Source organism: Sarcophilus harrisii, chromosome 1 (genome assembly GCF_902635505.1).
Source record: "Sarcophilus harrisii chromosome 1, mSarHar1.11, whole genome shotgun sequence".
In the NCBI taxonomy this organism is placed as follows: domain Eukaryota; kingdom Metazoa; phylum Chordata; class Mammalia; order Dasyuromorphia; family Dasyuridae; genus Sarcophilus; species Sarcophilus harrisii.
In genome coordinates, this window is record NC_045426.1 from 42,295,788 (window position 1) to 42,315,730 (window position 19,943).

Genomic DNA, 19,943 nt, shown 5'->3' on the forward strand with positions numbered 1-19,943 from the left:
AAAGGTGCTTAACGTTTCCTGAGTAACGGGTTTCGAGGTCAGCTGGTACCTGAGGCAGGTGGGGCACTGTGAGGAATAACATTAATTGTAATGGCGTAATATTTGATTTTGAAGATTTGCAAAACCCTTTATAAATAGGTTTTTATTTGATCTTCATAACTTCGGGAGATGGATGTTATTCTTCTTCTTCCCGAAAACGGGCAAAGAGAGTTTCGGTGTCCCGCCCAGGGTCACGCGGCTACTGGATTTGAAGCCTGGTTTCCTGACCCCATCAACACTCCACTCATGACCTTCCTTAAAGACCACGTTCCCAGAGACAGGACTGCTCGGAAAGGCGGAGCAGCGGCCAAGTTCCCACGTGGGGCCGCCACGCCTGTTGTCAAGGACGACGACGCCGCCGCTACTTCCGCAGGCGTCAGCGTCCGCGCTCCCGGAAGTGAGTGTGTCCGCGAGCGGCGGCGCTTGGTAGCTGCTGCCCGGGTAAGCCGCGGCGGCGCACGTGCCGGTGCCGTCTAATTCCCGGTGGCTCCGGCCTCGGCGCTTCCTCACGCCGGGCCCCGAGCACCTCAGTGAAGGGAAAGCTGGCGGCCCAGGAGGAGCTGAGGAAGCCCGAGGGTCCTGGGGACCGGCCATTACCGTCGCAGACTCATCGCGAGGGAGAGCAGCAGCTGGCCAGGTCGGAGAGCGTGGTTCTTGCAGGGTAGCGGAGGGTCAGGAGGGGGAAGCGAGGAAGTGGTTTCTGGAGAGACTCCGAACCTTAGGGCGCGCAAGGGCGCGCGGGAGCTGAGCCGGCCTTGCTGCGCATGCGCGCCGGTCCGGCTCCGGCGTTTGACCCAGGCTGGCTGCCGTAGTAGCAGGTCCTCTCTTCCTTTCCTGCTGGGGGCTGATCCTGGAGAAGGATGCCTTACCTGGCCAAGTCCCCCAATCGCCGCCTGCCTCGATTTCCTCTTCCGTAAAGTGGGCAGGTTGTGAGATTATTATTTTTTTTATTTAATAACCTTTAATTTACAGGTTATATGCATGGGTACTTTACAGCGTTAACAATTGCCAAACCTCTTGTAACAGTTTTTGCCGTCTTTCCCCCACCCCCTCCCCCAGATGGCAGGATGACCAGTAGATGTTAAATATATTAAAAATAAATTAGATACACAATAAGTATACATGACCAAACCGTTATTTTGCTGTACAAAAAGAATCAGACTCTGAAATATTGTACAATTAGCTTGTGAAGGAAATCAAAAATGCAGGTGTGCATAAATATAGGGATTGGGAATTCAATGTAATGGTTTTTAGTCATCTCCCAGAGTTCTTTCTCTGGGCGTAGCTGGCTCAGTTCATTACTGCTCCATTGGAAATGATTTGGTTGATCTGTGAGATTATTTGTGAAGTGCTTTGGAAATCTTCCAAAGCTGAAGTTCCATTCGGTGCATCCGCCCTGGGGGATTTTCCTTAGCCTCGTCATCCCCGTTATTTTGTCAGTGTTGCTTTTAGGAATGTTGCGCTCAAAACTTGTGAATTAACGTAGTGAAAGTGCAGTAAAGTGTAAAAAAAGGGTAAAATTAGTGAGAATGTGAAGCTTAGGAAAGAAAATGTTTTTGTTTTAAAATTATTATTAAAATTTAAAATTTGTTAAAATTATTGTAGAAAATCTTCAAAAGCTATAAATCGCTAGTTATCTGTTAATAATGTTATGCCAATACAATTAATATTATTCCTAATATTACCCCACTATCAGGAGGGAACAAACGGAGAAAGACTTGGACTTCTTCAGGTACCAGCTGACCAGTCTGTTCACTTATATTTCAGTTGTGTTTAGTTCTTTGTGATCCCATTTGGAATATTCTTGGCAAAGATAATGAAGTTTTTTCCTCCATTTTCCTTCTTAGTTAAAGAATTCAGTAGTGGTGTACCTCTAGATAAAAACTCTGTGAATCTAACTTATCATGTATTTAGAATCTTGGCATTTCTTTGCTCTAGATGCTGAGGAATCTGTTCTTGGGCCATAGAAACCTGCTATCCTGCAATCGGAGTACAGTCTTGCTTTTGAAGAAGTTTCTATTCACAATGAAAGTGGAATCGCCAGAATTTCAATCCCTCTTTACAGAAGGATTGAAGAACCTGACAGGTAAAGAGATTAGGGTTTTCTTTTTTAAGTGTGGGTCCTTTGAATTAAGGATGGTGGAGTTTAATGCAGATCCCTAGTGTCCTAGCCAACTCTTAGTCCTTTGAAATGATCAAGGAAAAGCTTAACATGGATAATACTGAACTATAGGTGATCTATTGGCTGGGAAGCCAGCTTTCTTAGAATTGGAATCCTGCCAGCCGGTGAGATTCAGCCGGATCCGTGGCTGCCTCAATATTTATCCTGCAAGAAGCTATGAAAAGTTATAAAAAAAATTTTCCCCTAGACTTAAAAATATCAATGAACATTTTTCTGAATGCTTTTCCTTTATTATATTTATGGAGGGATACCTCAACATCCATGTATTGATATTTAAAAGAGAAAACTTAGCTATGAAAATGTACCTTTACCACCTATTTATGAAAAATGTGCCCTTGTCCAAAAAAAAAAGAGTTTACATTAGAGTGTTATTTTTTTTTTTAATTAAAAAGAAAAAGAATAAAAATTAACCTATTTGATTGAAAATATAATTGGGTTTTATCTCTGCTGTTTCCTGGTACCTTTCTTGCTGATATATTGTCATTCTTATCAATGTGTATTTGAGAATTTGGACTTTATTTTTAAATTATTTTCTTCCATAATTTCATTATAAGATTTTACCATAATAGAAGGCTGCCATGAAACTCTTATGTATAAGGAAAAGAAATGTTTTCTTATGTTTCTATTCTAGAGTTATTCAGTAAAGAAAAGTTTGAATTAAGAATAGCAGGAGGAGCTGTTCGAGATTTATTAAATGGAACAAAACCACAAGATGTGGACTTTGCTACCACTGCTACTCCAGCTCAAATGAAAGAGATGTTCCTGGCTGCTGGAATTCGTCTTATCAATAACAAAGGAGAAAAACATGGAACTATTACCGCCAGAGTAAGTAAAGATTTGGCTAGTTTTTTATGATTGATAGCCGTACATATTTTCTTTGTTTTCAAAACAGGAAAACCTTTCTCTTACAGAGAAATACTGCCCTTTTTCATTCCTCTGCTCCCCTATCCTAATTGCTCTGACTGATAGTATTTAACAGTATTATCCACCATTTGTTTTTTAAGTGTCAGAACCCCAGCATGATGCTATCTATTATTTGTTTAGACCAGTGGTTCTCTAACTTTTGTTCCCAGCAGCTTGATACTATTAAAATTATTGAGGATCTGTCCAGAGTTTTTAAGTGGGATGTATTTATAGCTATTGACCTATATTAGAAGTTAAAACATTTGTAGACCCTTTGAAAGTGTTTCAGAGACCCTCAGAATTTTCCACATCACATTTTGACGATTGCTGGTTTAGACCAACTTAGCCTCAGTTGAGTTGGTGCTTTGGTTCCCCCCCAGCTTCAGTTCAATTGGACAAGCTTTTTTAAAATTGAGTCTCATGTCCTCACAGTCTTTCCTTTCTCAACCTGGGATTATATTGCTCATTTGTAACATTACTATGAGAACTAATTTGTGCCAATTTTTCATTTATGGTGTTTTCAGGGAACCAGCTTTTGATATTTGGACATATTTGTATGGAAATTAGAGGGGGGAAAAATCCTAACAGACTGTCATCATTGGAAAATTTTTGGCTATATTGAATGTCCATTAGAGGTAGGATGAGAATTTATTTTTTTTCATTGCTTAGAACTGGGATTTTGTGTTCAATTCTGCACAAACTCCCCTACTTAAGTCCCTCTCTGGTGTCTTATTTTGATGTGAAGAGCCCTTATCAAGGTGGAAAGGCTTTAAAGTACAAACCTGGCAATATCTATCATCAGAACTAACCCAGGCACTTCACTAGTACATTGAATGAGCACCTGGTGATAAATTTTTTCAACTGTAAAGATTTCAGAAAAGATTCTCCAAGATTGAAACAGCCCTGGTTTCAGTGCATGAGCATTTAGGAAATGCTTGTCCATCTTGAAGTTGGGCTTGATTAGACTATAAAATACTCTACCAATTTGTAAACACTTGGATGGAGGAAAATTTATGTGATCCAGATTGTCCCAGGGTCTTTGATAGTTAATAAATTTGAATGGAATAAGATAAATGAGTAGATGGAATGGATTGCCTTTGTGTTATAGTGACAAACCTAAGAAGGTGTAAAACAACCTGCTTGGTGAGTCTCAAGGGGAAGAAGTAGGTAGTAATTATATGGGACACCTCAGAAAGCCTCATGGGTGAGGAATCATGTGAGTTCCAGTCTTTTATAAACCCACTTTGTGTCAGGTTCATTGTTGATATCACAATAGTTAACAAATTATTGAATTGGCAGCATTAATGTTTGTGGCATTAGTTTGTATTTTAAAATGTGTAATCTCTTACCAGAGAGTTTATGTAGCAAGTAGGCCTGTGTCAGATTTTCAGGACTTGTAGACCTTCTAGCCAATAGGTATTTATTTATTCAGGGAAGCAATTTGGGTTAAGTGACTTGCCCAGAGTCAAAGCTAGTGAATGGTAAGTGTCTGAGATCACATTTGAACTCAGGTCCTCCTGATTCCAGGGCTCTATTGACTGGGCTATTTAGCTGTCCCTCCCCCCACTCAAGTATTTTTTGAGAGCCTACTAAGTATCAGGGATACCTAAGCAAAAATATAAATAGTCCCTGCTCTCATGCAGTTTGCATCCTATCGGAAGACATGCACATAGTTGAGATACACACATACATATGTGTGTACATACATATAAAATAAAAGGCAGTTGAGGCAGCTAGGTGACATAGTGAATAGAGCACTGGGCCTGGTGTCAGGAAGACCTGAATTTAAAAAAAATATATATTTTTTATTATAGCTTTTTATATACAAAACATGCATGGGTAATTTTTCAATATTGACCCTTGCAAAACCTTCTGTTCCACCTTTTCCCCTCCTTCCCCCACCCCCTCTCCTAGATGGCAGGTAGTCCCATACATGGTAAATATGTTAAAGTATATGTTAAATAATATATATATACATACTTACGTATTTACACAATTATCTTGTTGCACAGGAAAGATCAGATTTAGAAAGAAGGTAAAAATAATCTGAGAAGAAAAAAACAAAAATGCAAGCAAACATTAACAGAAAGAGTGGATATGTTATGTTGTGGAAAGATCTGAACTTTAATCCAGCTTCAGACATTTACTAGTTTTGTAACCCCTTAATCCCTGAAAAGAAAATGGCAAACCATTCTTAAATCTTGCCAGGAAAATCCCATGGACAGTATTGGCCTGCTATACGGGGTTACAAAAAGAAGTCTGGCCTGACTGAACAGTTATTTGAAGAGGGAGGAAATAACAGTCAGGGAGATGAGGAAACCTTTCCAAGCGTGATGGTTAAGTTGAGCTTTGAAGGAGATGAAGAGGGAGGGCCTCCAGTCCTGGAGAGAACTATTCAGAGGCATGGAGACAGCCAATGGAGGGCCCATGATGAGGCGTGCTAAGAAGGCTAGAGAGAACGTGTAATAAGGCTGTATGAGCAAAGTCATTGCTTCATTTAAAAGCTGTTTTGTTTTATATTTTACATTCAGCTTCCTATTTGTATTCATATTTGTTGCAGCTTCATGAGGAAAATTTTGAGATCACGACACTAAGGATTGATGTCATTACAGATGGAAGGCATGCAGAAGTGGAATTCACAACTGACTGGCAGAAAGACGCCGAGCGCAGAGATCTCACCATCAACTCAATGTTTCTAGGTAATGCAGGAGACTCACAGTCAGGCAGTGACAACAGAATTTCAAACAGGTCTGCTTTCTGGCAGCTTAGAGTCTGTCAGGTGAGGTGGAGACAGAATACCCAAGAATCACAGTAAGAAAACCTGTAGTCTGGACTTCTAGATTAGCATTTATCAGTAGTTATTAGTCAGTAGCTATTGGTAATGCTGCTCGAGTTTCCTAAATGGAGGTCTCCCCCTTAGGTGGTCTAGGAAGCTCCCTTTATTCAAATGCCTCTAGCATCATTTCTATAATTTCCAGACTTACAGAGTTGCCTGGGGACAATGAGAAGTTAAGTGGATTGCCCAAAGTTATTATTAATAATAACTTTTATTTTTCAAAATACATGCAAAGATAGTTTTTATCATTCATCATTGCAAAATTTCTTTTGCAGATTTTTTTTCCTCCCTCTCCTAGACAGCATGTAATCCAATATAAGTTAAACATGTGCAATTCTTCTAAACGTTTTCACATTTAAGGTGAAAATACTATGCTGTGATCCACATTCAGTATACATGGTATTCTCTCTGGATATAGATGGCTCTTCCCATCACAAGTCTTTTGAAATTGCCTTGAATCACTTCATTGTTGAAAACGGCCAAATCCATCACAATTGATCATCACATAATCTTGTTGCTGTATACGATGTTCTCTCAATTCTACTCACTTCACTTAGCATCAGTTTCATTAAGTCTCTCTGAAATCATCCTGCTGATCATTTCTTACAGAACAGTAATATTTCATCACATTCATATACCACAACTTATTCAGCCATTCTCCAGCTGATAGGCATCCATTCAGTTTCCAGTTCTTTGCCACCACAAAAAGGGCTGCTACTTTCCCTTTTTTGTGATCTCTTTGGGATGCAGGCCCACTAGAGACACTGCTGGATCAAAGGGTATGCAGAGTTTGATAGCCCTTTAGGCATAGTTCCAAATTGCTCTTCAGAATAATTGGATTAGTTCATAACTCCACCAACAATGTATTGATACTCCAGTTTTCCCATATTCCCTCCAACATTTATCATTCTTTTCCTGTCATCTTAGCCAGTCTGAGTGGTGTTAAATGGCACTTCAGAGTAATCTTACTTTGCCTTTCTCTATAGTGATTTAGAGTATTTTTTCATAAGACTAGAAATAGGTTTAATTTCTTCATCTAAAAATTGTCCATATCCTTTGACAATTTATCAATTGATGAGTGACGTAAATTATTATAAATTTGAGTCAATTATCTATATAGTTTAGAAATGATACTTTATCAGAAACATTGGATGTAAATTCCCCGCACAAATACACACACAGACACCCACTCCTAGTTTTCTGCTTCCCTTCTAATCTTGACTGCATTGGTTTTGCTTGTACAGAAACTTTAATTATAGTCAAAATTATCCACTTTGCATATTGTTCTCTAGTTTTTCTTTGGTCAAAAATTATCTCTTCCACAGATCCGAGAGTAGACCATCCTTGTTCTCCTAATTTCCTTATAGTATCACCCTTTATGTCTAAGTCATGAATCCATCTCGACTTTATCTTGGTATGGAGTGTTAGGTATGGGTCAATACCTAGTTTCTGCCATATTATTTTTCAGTTTCCCAGCGATTTTTGTCAAATCATGAGTTCTTATTCCAGAATCTGGAGTCTTTGGGTTTGTCAAACACTGGATTACTACATTTTTGTATTTTTTGTATTTTGTGAACCTGACCTATTCCACTAATCCACTGTTCGTCTTCTTAGCCTGCACCAAGTGCTTCTGATGTACTCTGCTTTATAAAACAGTTTTAGGTGTGGTACAGCTAGGCCACCTTCCTTTGCATTTTTTCCCCCATTAATTCCCTTGAAATTCTTGACCTTTTGTTCTTCCAAATGAATTTTGTTATTATATTTTCTAGCTTTATAAAGAAATTTCTTGACAGTTTGATTGGTATGGCACTGAATAAGTAAATTAATTTAGGTAAAATTATCATTTTTATTATATTAGCTTGGCTTACCTATGAGCATTTGATATTCTTTCAGTTATTTAGAGCTAACTTTATTTGTGTGAAAAGTGTTTTGTCATTGTGTTCATATAATTCCTGGCTTTGTCTTGGCAGGTAGACTCCAAATATTTCATTTTATCTACAGTACTTTAAATAGGATGTCTCTATCTCTTGCTGCTGGACTTTGTTGGTAACATATAGAAATGGCAATGATTTATTTAAGTTTATTTTATATCCTACAACTTTGCTTAAGTTGTTAATTGTTTCTAGTAGTTCTTTGATTAATTTTCTAGATTCTGTGAGTATACCATCAAATCATTTGCAGAGAGTGATAATTTTGTTCTCTCATTACATTCTTAATTCTTTCAATTTCTTTTTCTTTTTACTACTAAAACTAACATTTCTACTATAACATTGAATAGTAATGGTGACAGTGGGCAACTCTGATCTTATTGAAAATGCTTATAATTTATCCCCATTGTATACAATGTTTGCTAATGGTTTTAGATAAATACTACTTAATTATTTTAAGGAAAACTCCATTTATTCTAGTGTAGATAGACGTATTTTGTCAAATGCTTTTTTTGCATCTACTGATATAATCATATATCTGTTAGGTTGGTTATTGACATAGTCAATTATGCTGATAGTTTTCATGACATTGAACCAGCCTTGCATTCCTGGTATAAATCCTCCTTGGTCATAGTGTATTATCCTAGTGATAAGATACTTTTATCTCTTTGCTAATATTTTATTCAAGATATTTGCATCAATATTTATTAGGGAAATTGGTATATATATATATTTTTTTTTTTTTTTCTTTTTTTTTGTCTGTTTTGGCCCTTCCTGATTTAGGTATCAGCACGATATCTATATCATGAAAGGAAATTGTTAGGACTCCTCCTTCCCCTATGTTTTCAAATACGGAGGTTATTAGGCCAGTATAAATATCAGAAAGTTAGGGCCTGAAACTAATCTTAATATTAATCACTCAGAAGGCTCTTTGGTCATTATGCCTTAAGGAAATAGTCTCTTTATTTTGTTGTAACTTTTTCCAAGTAAAGAAATACATATAGAAAAAGTCACTGAGAAGCTTAAGTTTCATCTTAGGTACAAGCAGTAAAGATAGAAACTTAAATGTGTAGATGTCTAGCTTAATGGACACTTTGAATAACATTTTTAAATTTTATTTTAAAGTTTAGGTGTGCCTTTAACTTTATCTAAAGGTAGATCTAACTCTTTTGTCCTAAGATTCACTTTAGGAAAATGAGCTTTGTGGAGTAAAGTATAGAGAATCTTGTGGATACACACACAGTGGCTAGTGCTGCTGCTATTCTTAAATTGTACCTCTTTCATTTTGGCTAATGGTACTGAATTGTCCCTTTTTCATTTTAAGGCACACAGGATTATGGTTCTGACAGTTATTTTATATTAAGATATTTAGAGCAAGTAAGAAGCATAGATTTCATTCAGTCCATTTAAAAGACAAAACTGAAGTCCATAAACTCAAGATTACTAATACATAGTTTAGCAAGTAGTAGGGAGGGACAAGTGGAGCTTTGCCTCATTGTCCTTTGACGGCTCGCAGGGTCCTTGTCGTTCTTTGCCACCTTGAGCATTTTGATCTAAAGCACTTTATTTACAAGAATCTTGTGAAAATCAAAGTAATCAGAATTTACAGAAGAGAAATTTGTCTTTTGTTTTTATGTTGTCAGCTAATTTGATAGCATATTACAAAAGAGAATGCTACCTAACAAATACAGACATTCCCCCAGAAGACCCCTAACTAAGTCCAAGTAAGAATAATAAGAGGTGAAATCATCTCAGAGAGGACTGGGGATGCTAAGTCACTAAGGAAAAGAATAAAAGTCAGTAGCTCCTAAGAAGCCCCTCTTCTTACTAGCAGTCAGGACATTCTCCAAAAATGAAAAGCAAATGAGCTCCTTTTTGTCTTGGACATGGAGAAATTAAGGCTCAGTTGAATTAAGTGACTTGATATCACATGCCTAGGAAGTAACAAAGATTGTATTAGAATAATTTATTTTTTCTTAGCTATTTTTCTTGATTTGAGTAAACTGCCTTCAGGTTAGCAATGTTTCTTACTAAGACCTCATTATCCAATACTATGGATACTACTATTAATGATTACTTCATTTTAAGCAGTAGATATACAGGATTTAAGGAACTACACTTAAGCATAATTATGTATATTTCTCATTAATAATCATTTGTACTTTTTTGACTAGATTTGAGGAAGTCTATTTTTAGTTTCTTGATATTCAAACTTTATTAAAAACTAGCTTTTAGTTTGGGCATGTTTGTCTATTTAAGAAAGGGATTCATTTTCCTCCTTACTTCCATCTCTTTGCCCTTTAAAGTTAGAGCCTATCATAGTCATTATCTATATTGAATGATTCCTTAATAACCATCATGCATAGGGTTAGGTAGGAATTGGAGCTGTACTCAAACTTAGTAGATTATCTTGGAATACATTGAACACTTACACTAAACAGCTTAAAACATTCATTAAATGTTGTACATAATTGTACATGTATAACCTATATCAGATTGCTTACTATTTTTGAGGGAAGGGAAAGATAGTATTTGGACCTCAATTTTGAGGGGGGAACACTGTTAAAAATTATCTTTGTGCAATTGAGAATAAAATATATTTTAAAAAATAAATTAAACAATTTAAACTTGAAATATATTAAACCATTTAATTAAACTTAAAATAATAGATTCAATTCAATGGTACCAGTGATTTACCATCGCATCACATAAGAAGTAATGTTCACCCTATTATTTTCTATGGCATATCACTAGTGAATGGTTTTATACTAATGCTTTCTTTCTGATTAGAAAGTCTCCAAATCATGACTATTTTGAATTCATACAATTTTATGATGTAAATAATTTAATATTATGGTATCATGTTAAGAGTCCTAAGAAAAATCTCTTATCACAATAGGTTTTGATGGTACCCTTTATGACTACTTTAATGGCTATGAAGATTTGAAAAATAAGAAAGTTAGATTTGTTGGAAACCCTAACGAGAGAATTCAAGAGGATTATCTTCGAATTTTGAGATATTTCAGGTAAAATAAATGTATTAAATAGTTGTATATTCAATCAAATTATTATCTCAACAATCTTCTAAAAATGTTTGTTATATCTCTCTACTAAATTGGTTGGTTTTGTTGTTGTCCTTCATTCTTGAAGAGGACCAAAATAATATCCCTGTGTTTGGAGCCAGAGGACTGTCTATCTCACTGTTGCTGATCAGACCAGAATGAGCTTGGACTGCTCTGCCACAGGCCAGGCACAAGTAGTCCACAGGAGCATTTGGAAAGCAGATGGTTTACCTTTGTGCATCTCGTGTTTCTTTTGAGCTGCTACAGTTCTTCTTCACTTTAGAGGACAATGCCTTTGGTGCAGGCACACCTGTACCAGGGTCTCCCATGTCACATAGGTGATTTCAGAGAGATTGAGGAAGGGGGCAATTAATAACCTGAAAAAAAAACAAAACAAGGCAAAAAATCTGAATACTTAGAATGATGAGGTGAATATGACAAGATGAAGTTATTCAGATATAATTGTCAATTTCCGCATTGACTTCAAAAGTAAACATTGACCAAGACAAATGTAGAATAGATGAATTGTAGCTAGGTGGAAATTCATGTTGAAAAGACATAGAAATTTTGGTTGGGTACTGGTTCAGTATAAATCAGCACTGTGGGGTAGTTGCTTTTTAAAAAGGTTGGTGTAATCTTAGGGTGCAACATACGTAGAAAAAATGTGGGTGATTGTCCAATTCTAGGTCCCACATTTTGAAAAGACATTAAGTTGGAGTATGGCAAAGAACTTGAAGTAACTGACATAATTTCTTAGAAGGTAGAGGTAAAGTGCATAAGGAATTTCTTTGTTATTTTGAAGGAAGGATTTTGATTTTTCTGAAGTTCTGGGTAGCAGGACTAGGATAAGTAGTTGGAAAATTAGGGAAATTGGATTAAAATTTTTTTTTAATAGATTGATATTTTCTGCTGTGCAGAATTTTATGTCCTTGGAAATATTCAGAAGTAGTCAAATCTCAAGTTTTAAGAGAAAGCAAATATGTGACGACCTGTGACAGACTGTGCTTGGATTTTTAGTCAGAATTGACTATCTTCATCACAAACGTTAAAATGGATGGAACCTGAGACTTAAAAGATTTTGAGTATTCCATACTATAATCATGAACAAATCCAAATAGCATCTTTGATTTATTACAGCACATACTGAATTTTTGTCTTAGCTGCCAATGGCATCCGAATCTCTCTTTGTAGATCCACATGAAGTATTATTGAAGAACTGGATTTGATATGGATGCCTGACGTGTCAGCTGTTTGGAATTAAAAATAATGTGTTCTGAGGAGTCATCTATCTGGGGGCAAAGACATCAAGCTGCAGGGATTCAGATTTAATGTCCCTCATTCAGACACTATGCAGAACTGCAAAACTTTTAAATAATCTCAAATCCAGTACAAAGAATTTTACAAACTTGGAAATAACTTCCTGTCATTTACAGTGTTATTCAGAATCTAGGCTTGGTCTTTCAGTATTTGATCCCATTTACATGTGTGAGCAGGGTGTCATTTATTTGAATCACTTGAGAAGGCAATTTGCATTTGAAAATTGTAGAAAGCATCTTGAATTTATTTATTTGGCTGAATTTTAACTACTTATAAAACCAGATTTCAAAGAAATATGCAAAAAACATCAATAAAAATCTCATCAAAGGTTTATTTTATTGAATAAAGTGTTAACACAAGCTTTCCTTTTTAATATGTCAGCTAGCTATAATACTAAATTGCATTTTTTTTTTTTAAGTTTAACAGATGGTTGTTTTATTTGTTTAACCATTTGTTTTGAATCGAGATTTAGTTTGGTTCTGGTTTGAAAAGGTTGTTTAATAGTGATCAGTGTCAGAGGTAGCAAACATGTGGCCCACCCCACTCTCAGAGTATCTCCTGAACCAAATTAAAATTTAATTGAGAAATATTTAACGTAATAAAGGTACCAATAAGTTCCCACCATTACATAGATAATGCTAGTCTACAATTTCCTTAGTCAGTATTTGGCTTGTACATATGGTGGTTTGCTAGCTATCATATTTATTCAAATTTTATCATTGGTATAGAGAATCTTTTGGCAAAAAATATTCTCATATCTTATTTTCCTAACAAATCGTGTTTTTTGTATTGTCATTAGTATTTGTAACCCTTTAAGGCCTATTTCTCCTGCTTTTACTTCCCATTCTTCCCTTCCCAGCTTTAAACATTTAAGCAGTTCAATTCCTTAAATATTTTTATTTGATTTTTTAAAGATTTAACAAACGCCTAAGAAGACAAGTATTTCCCTATGTGTTTTAAAACAGGAGAAGCATATACATGAAACTGCAAGCCTCTATTACTTAGGGATTGTTTTTCTTGAATATATAATAAGCTCACCATGTCACTTTAAAACCTGATTCCTTCTGAAGTCTCTTGTTTTTCCATCTTAGATCTTTTAGGTTAAAAATGTTAGATCTAGGAGAAAATTTTTCAGATTAAAATATTTCTAAATATATTTTATAGTTAGTTTTTTTTTACAATTTAATATTGAGTCCTAATTTTCTATCCATTTGGACCTACTCTTAAGAAATAAGGTTGTACATAAAATATGACTAATAACTTGATTATTCATTCTGATGGAGGAAATCAGTGATGTGTTTGAATATATGAAATAGGTTATTTTTTTAAAATCATATATATTTGAGGTACATTAATGTATGCCCAGAAAGGTACACTTTGGTCCAATAATATCAGTACAAATCTATATCTCAAAGAGAGAAGCAAGATCCATAGATATAAAACTGTTTACAGTAACATTTTTTTTGTGTTTGTGGTAGCAATAACATTGGGAAATGAGATGATACTCATCAATTGGAGAAAGCTGAATAAAATTTGATATCAACTTGATGTCATTAGAAAAGTGTAAGAAAAATAGAGAGGGAATTGTTTAAGAAAAGCCTGGAAAGATTTAGATAAACTGATACAAAATGAACGGAACCAGAACAATTTAATTTATACACTAATAACATTATAAAATCAAATAACTTAAAGATTTTGGAATTCTGATCAGCACAATGAACAGTCACTATTTTAGAGGACCCAGGAAGCATGCTTCGAACCCCAAAATGAGAGATCATGGTAAAGCATACAATTGAGGAGTATTTTTATACTTTATAATAATATGGGAATTAGTTTTGCTTGAATCTGTTTTAAATGGATTTTGTATTTTTTGCTTTCTCATAGGAAGTTTGGGAGGAAGAGAATTCAGAGTTAAAAATAAAATTAATTATATTAAAATAAATCATTTCATGTTGGGCATTGTATTTAAAAACCATCATGTCTGATCTTAAGCACATCAAACAAACTTACAAAGCCATGCTGGTTATAATTCTCCCATCCTAGTCTTCATTTCAAAGTTTTACCTGATCTTCACTTTTTTTTTCTGAGAAAAGGCTGCACACAATCAGTTTTGCAAAAGTCAAATTTAAATATATATTTATATATATATTTCAGGAGGTAACTGTACTGTATGCATTAGAATAGAAACATTTTATTCCTATGGAGACTTGATTTTCTTTGCCACTTATACATAAAAGTCATAGCGTGAGTACACAATGAAAATAAAATTTGTTATGAATGTGATTTGTGGTAATCTTTACTACATGTGAGAACTCTTTTTTGAAGGTTTTATGGAAGAATAGCAGATAGACCTGGTACCCATGACTCGAAGACTTTGGAAGCAATTAAAAAAAATGCAAAAGGCTTGGCTGGAATTTCTGGAGAAAGGATTTGGGTAGAACTGAAAAAAATTCTTGTGGGTAACCACGCAAATCATTTGGTTCATCTTATGTATGATCTTGATGTGGCTCATTATATTGGTGAGTACTCTTTATGAATTACTGCTTTTATGTTTTGTAATGTAACTTAAAAATCTTAAGTAAAAGTCACATCCCTTGAGGCAGTGAGCTGTAATATAAAGTATTGAATTTGAAGTTAGAAGAGACCCAGATTTAATAAATAACCTAGCTCTGCCACTTGCTCTCCCTATGTGTATAAATAAGTCAATAATACCTTTGAATCTGTTTCTTCATCTGTAAAGTGAGAATAATGTCTGCAATATCCCATAAGTTGTGAAAAACAAATGAAATAATTTAGTTTGTCAGGTACTTTTGCAAACCTTAAAATTGTATAAATGTCTGTTTTAATAATTAGAACTCTTAAGGCCTTGTGAAACCTAAATCCTATGATTCTGAAGATTCATCATTCCAGAAAGAAAACTCCAGAAATTCCAGAAAGAACACTTAAATAAAAGGAAATAATTGAAAATAGATTTTCAGATAGGCCTGCAAGAATATTCTACACCAAAAATATTTATTGAAAAAGTCATGAAAACAGTTTGGGAGGGGAAAAGTTTGTCAAAATAGGAAAATAAACAGAAAGGAAATAGTGGATTAGAAATCTATTGGGTACTTAATAGATGTGAATTTTCTCCAACATTTCTATAATGTAAGGCAGGAAGAGAGCCCAATGCTTTCCCTAGATCTAATTTTAGAAGGCACTAAGGAGGGAAGTTAAACTTCCATAGGAAGCTCTGTTGGAGCTACATAAATAAGAATAAGGGTAGCAGGTATTCACCTGTTTATGTGGTCACATGGTAATTCAAGTAAGGAAAGATAATAAACATGATTATATAATGGATTCTGAGCCAACAAAGAAGTAAAAGTCATGATAGGCTGTTTCTAGAAAGTATCTGAAAATCCTTCTGGAGTAAGAAAGTCAATATGTTCGGTGTCATCAGTCAGGTTATTATAAATAAAATACATTGTGGCATCCTGGTGCCATTAAATAAGATAAATAAAACTACCATTGTTTTCTTTCTGCATTACTGTGTTTGTTTAAAAATATACCTCAAGAAAGTGATGGGCAATTTCTAGATGGGAGCATCTCGGACTTAAAAATTAGAACTTTTGATTTGGAAAGATGCAGGCTTGAAGTGACATACTAGGATATGGACAAAATGAAGTTGGTTTTTTTTTTTTTTTTTTTTTTTTTTTAAGCACATCTTAGTAGACTGGTTTTAGTGATATTCATAGGAATTTTAAAAATATGCATTTCTGAAAAATAAGAACAAATAATATTGTTATACATAACCCTATCATATAATTTCTGTGCAATAGTGAATTTGGGGAATAGACAAAAAGGTATTCTTCAAAAAGCAATTTAGATAAATGAACTGGTAACAAACCTAGTGAGTTATCACTAGGCTCTGTGGTCTTATCAGTTGGATGTTTCCACTAGCAGTAAAGATCATGCCATCCGTGGTTTCCCATCCTCTGCAAATCTTGTCCACGTTCTCTCATAAAATCAAGAGCAGGGTCCATGAGGATCTTCATTTTCTCCTCATTTTTTTGAGGATACAAGTGGGACAATTAGGCAGTGTGTGTCCATAATTTCTTGACCTCACCATGCAAATATCCTGTTAATCTGGTAACAACCTCATTTGGCTCACATTGTAGCCTGTTCACAGCCCCAATAGACTTCTCCATTGCCCACTGGGAACCTTCTTTTTCAAATCTTCAGTGGTTACAGTTTCTGATCTCAAAATAACATTGACGGGAATATTGCTATTAAGAAATGGGCTTTTGTTTTTGGGAGTACTTTGGTGTTTTTTAAAAGAGCTTTGCAATTTCTTGAATTTTTCTGTAATTCTTTCTCCAGTACATTTGTGAATTTTTATGTAAAATTGGAATATTTGGGCTGTATCCCCTAACATTTTTTTTTTTTTAATCCTTTTCTTGGTGCTATTGTCAGAAACCTATACCAACATTTCTATAAAGTAAATTATCTTTTGCAACTTTTTTTTTTAGTTTATTACTTTGACAAGAAAGTAAATGTTTTTGTTCATTTAATCAATGCATTTTAAAACACAGAAATCAACTTTTCCCTCCTACAGGTTTACCTGCTGTTGCAAGTTTAGAGGAATTTAACAAAATCAGCAAAAATGTTGAAACTCTTTCTCCAAAGCCAATGACTCTTTTGGCCTCATTATTTAAAGTACAAGATGATGTTAAAAACCTTGATTTGAGGTTGAAGATTGCAAAAGAAGAAAAAAATCTTGGCTTGTTTATAGTAAAATATAGGAAAGATTTAATTAAAGCTGCTGATAGTTCAGAACCATTGAAACCATATCAAGATTTTGTTTTAGATGTAAGTACCTGAATGTGGTGTGTGGTCAGTTGCCTTGTGAGAGTGAGAACTCTTCTTGAAATCCAAGTGTTCTTGCCTTTTAGTGTTTTCTAAAAAGCAACTCAGATTAAAGTTGGGGTTTTCTTTTCCTATTAGCTGTATTTACTTTAGAATCAAGTTATCAAAGTAGTGATAAAACAGCTCATAGTAAAATCCTAGAAATGGAATTTGTGAAGAGAACATTGAACTAAGGATTAAATTCTGCCTCCACCATTCAACTGTGAGACCCATGACAAATGACTTGAGTTCATGGAGCTGAAGGGAGTGAATTAGACAGCTCTGCTCTGATCCATCTTCCACAATCTGTGACTGCAGAAAGACCCATTCAAAAATGGGAGAGTGAGTCCAGTAGTCTTTGCATCACAGATTTAGAGCTGAAAGGAGCCTTGACAAGTATCTAATGTGGTCTCTTCCTTTCATCAATAAGGAAATCAAGGTCTCAGAAAGGGGAAGGCTTCCCTGGTGGTGTCAGTGACAGAGGCAGGAATCAAGCCTGGATTCTGAGACCAAATCCAGTATTTTTGCCCATATTCCCGTTTCCCTCTTGGGTGTCATATTAGAAGGTTCTCACATCAAGCACATATTTGTGGTGTGATAGGAAAAAAATGCTTGGCTGACAAATGATCCTAATTTCAGCCTTCCCCCCTACAGCCATTATCAAATTTATGACTTCAGGAACAGAAGGTTAGATGATATTCCTAGATTTTTTCATCTGTAAATAGGATGGGGGATTTGGATTATTCCAGTGATAAAATTATTTGATTCATTCAGTGAATCCTCTTAGTAAACTGTCCTCGTATTACTCCATCTAAACTTTCTTTGTTTTGGATTTAGTCTAGGGAATCTGATATACTTTCTCGAATTTGTGAACTACTCAAATACCAAGGAGAGGTGGACCTTCTTAAAGAAATGCAACAGTGGTCTATCCCTCCGTTTCCTGTCAGCGGCCATGATGTGAGAAAAGTAGGTATTTCTTCAGGAAAAGAAATTGGTTTGATATTACAGCAATTACGGGAACAGTGGAAGAAGAGTGGCTACCAGATGGACAAGGAGGAACTTCTAAGTTACATAAAGAAGACCTGAAAATGATTGGAGAAATCCACCTAGATAATCTCTTATGGTCCTTTCTGGCTTGGCATCTCAAAAAACTGACGTGAACTGAAAGTTTTGGGACTAAGAAATAGCAACCTTGATTAAAAAAAAAAGCTGTTAGAAGAAAGGCCCATTTTTAGAACTTAAGAAATGATGGAAACTTATGTATTAAGTATTATGTACAAATCTCAAACCTGCTTAATGGGACTGTTCCAATCATTGAACAGAAGTGCCTACCTTTTATTTCACATTTTCATAGTAAATACAATCTTCTTAACTTAAACTTACTTGTGGCTTGATTTATTCCTATAGAATTCCTGCTGTATGATATGTAGTCCAACCCAAATTACGTAGCTTCTCTAACTTCATGTTTTTAGGATTTTGTTTATAAATTTTATTTCCTCACACGTGCCTGTGCTTATAAAATAGAAGACCAACAGGTTGAAATAAAGATTTCGATGTTTCCATTTGAGATAATTGGCTACTTTGTAGAATAGCCAAGTTTACATGAGGATTAAATGCCCATGTAATTTCAAAATTAAACTTTTGAAACAGTGATTGAAGTATTACATCTCAATCCGGTGGACAGTCTCTCTGTAGTAGCTTTGTTCATACCTTTTTACTGGCATTAAGTATTCTAGTGATTTCCTGTTCTGCATGCTCATGCACTTTATCAGTCACATCTGATTCTAAGGGACCCCATGGACCACACTTGTTCATAATTTTCTTGAAAGGTTCTGCAGTGGTTTGCCATTTCCTTCTCCAGTGCCCAGGGTCACACGGCTAGGATGTATCTGAGACTGGATTTGAATTTGGGTCTTCCTGACTCAAGAACCCAACACTGTCCCCTGAGCTGCCAGTTTTGCCCGTGCAAAGGCAGTTAACCTTAAACACATAATTGTTGCTCATGTAGACAAAGCAGGTTTCTGTTAGATTGGGGGGTGGAATGAGTGAGCCTATATTGGCTTCGTGTGCTTGTGTGGTAGAAAGCATGAGCTGCTCTCCGATGGTGAGAGAATGTCTGGATGAAAGGGAACTGAGATTCACAACCATTGTTAGTGTGGGAGCCGGTGATGCTCTGGCATTGTGACCTTTGATCTTTCCCTCGGCCTCAGTTCCCTCATTTGTCAAATGAGAGGATTTGGACATCACTAACCTCTCAGCCTCACTTTTCTCATCAGTAACTATGATGGTGTTAGATTTGATGGCCTCTAGTTAATCTGTGGTTTTCTGATGGTAAGGAAGTGTCTCTGAGGCCATGTTTATAGACTTAGGAAAGTCTTTTGTCTAGAACCAATAAGATTTTGCTGGTTCTTATGGAGAAAATAAGATGCAGCTTTTTATAAGAGTATAAATAAAAAAAAAGAATGATTTGCTGATGACTGATAGCTTTAGAAAGATGAGTAGGTGAATGTCCACTGTACACAGTTGTTATTTATCTCAGCTACTTTTCTGATTTTGACCTTTTTTTTTTTGCTATTTCTTTTAGCCCAGTTAATTTTTTAAAATCCATTTTACATTTGATTCTTTCACTCATTTCTACTTGTTACTCTTTCCCAAGACTCTTCTGACAGTAATGATGTTTGTATAACCGCAACAGTGATTGATTTTGAATGTGCCTGTTTTGTGAGCTCTTATTTCATGGATCTGAGCCCCAAATAATGAGCACTAACAGACATCTTTGGGTTTATAACTCC

The 19,943-nt window shown here is 35.5% G+C and overlaps 1 protein-coding gene across 2 annotated transcripts; it reads left to right on the forward strand.

Moving 5' to 3' along the window:
* Positions 1-593: 593 nt before the first annotated feature.
* TRNT1 (tRNA nucleotidyl transferase 1) lies at positions 594-18,237 on the forward strand. 2 transcript variants are annotated; one of them, XM_031954176.1, is made up of 8 exons: positions 594-676; positions 1,978-2,125; positions 2,853-3,046; positions 5,685-5,823; positions 10,788-10,914; positions 14,593-14,786; positions 16,862-17,115; positions 17,989-18,237. In XM_031954176.1, exons 2-8 carry the CDS (start codon positions 1,978-1,980, stop codon positions 18,235-18,237), a joined length of 1,305 nt encoding a protein of 434 aa, XP_031810036.1. In that variant the 5' UTR covers positions 594-676. The 2 variants fall into 2 exon arrangements, with proteins under 2 accessions (XP_031810036.1, XP_031810041.1); XM_031954181.1 differs by lacking the exon at positions 594-676 and adding an exon at positions 881-965.
* The last annotated feature ends 1,706 nt before the right edge of the window (positions 18,238-19,943 follow it).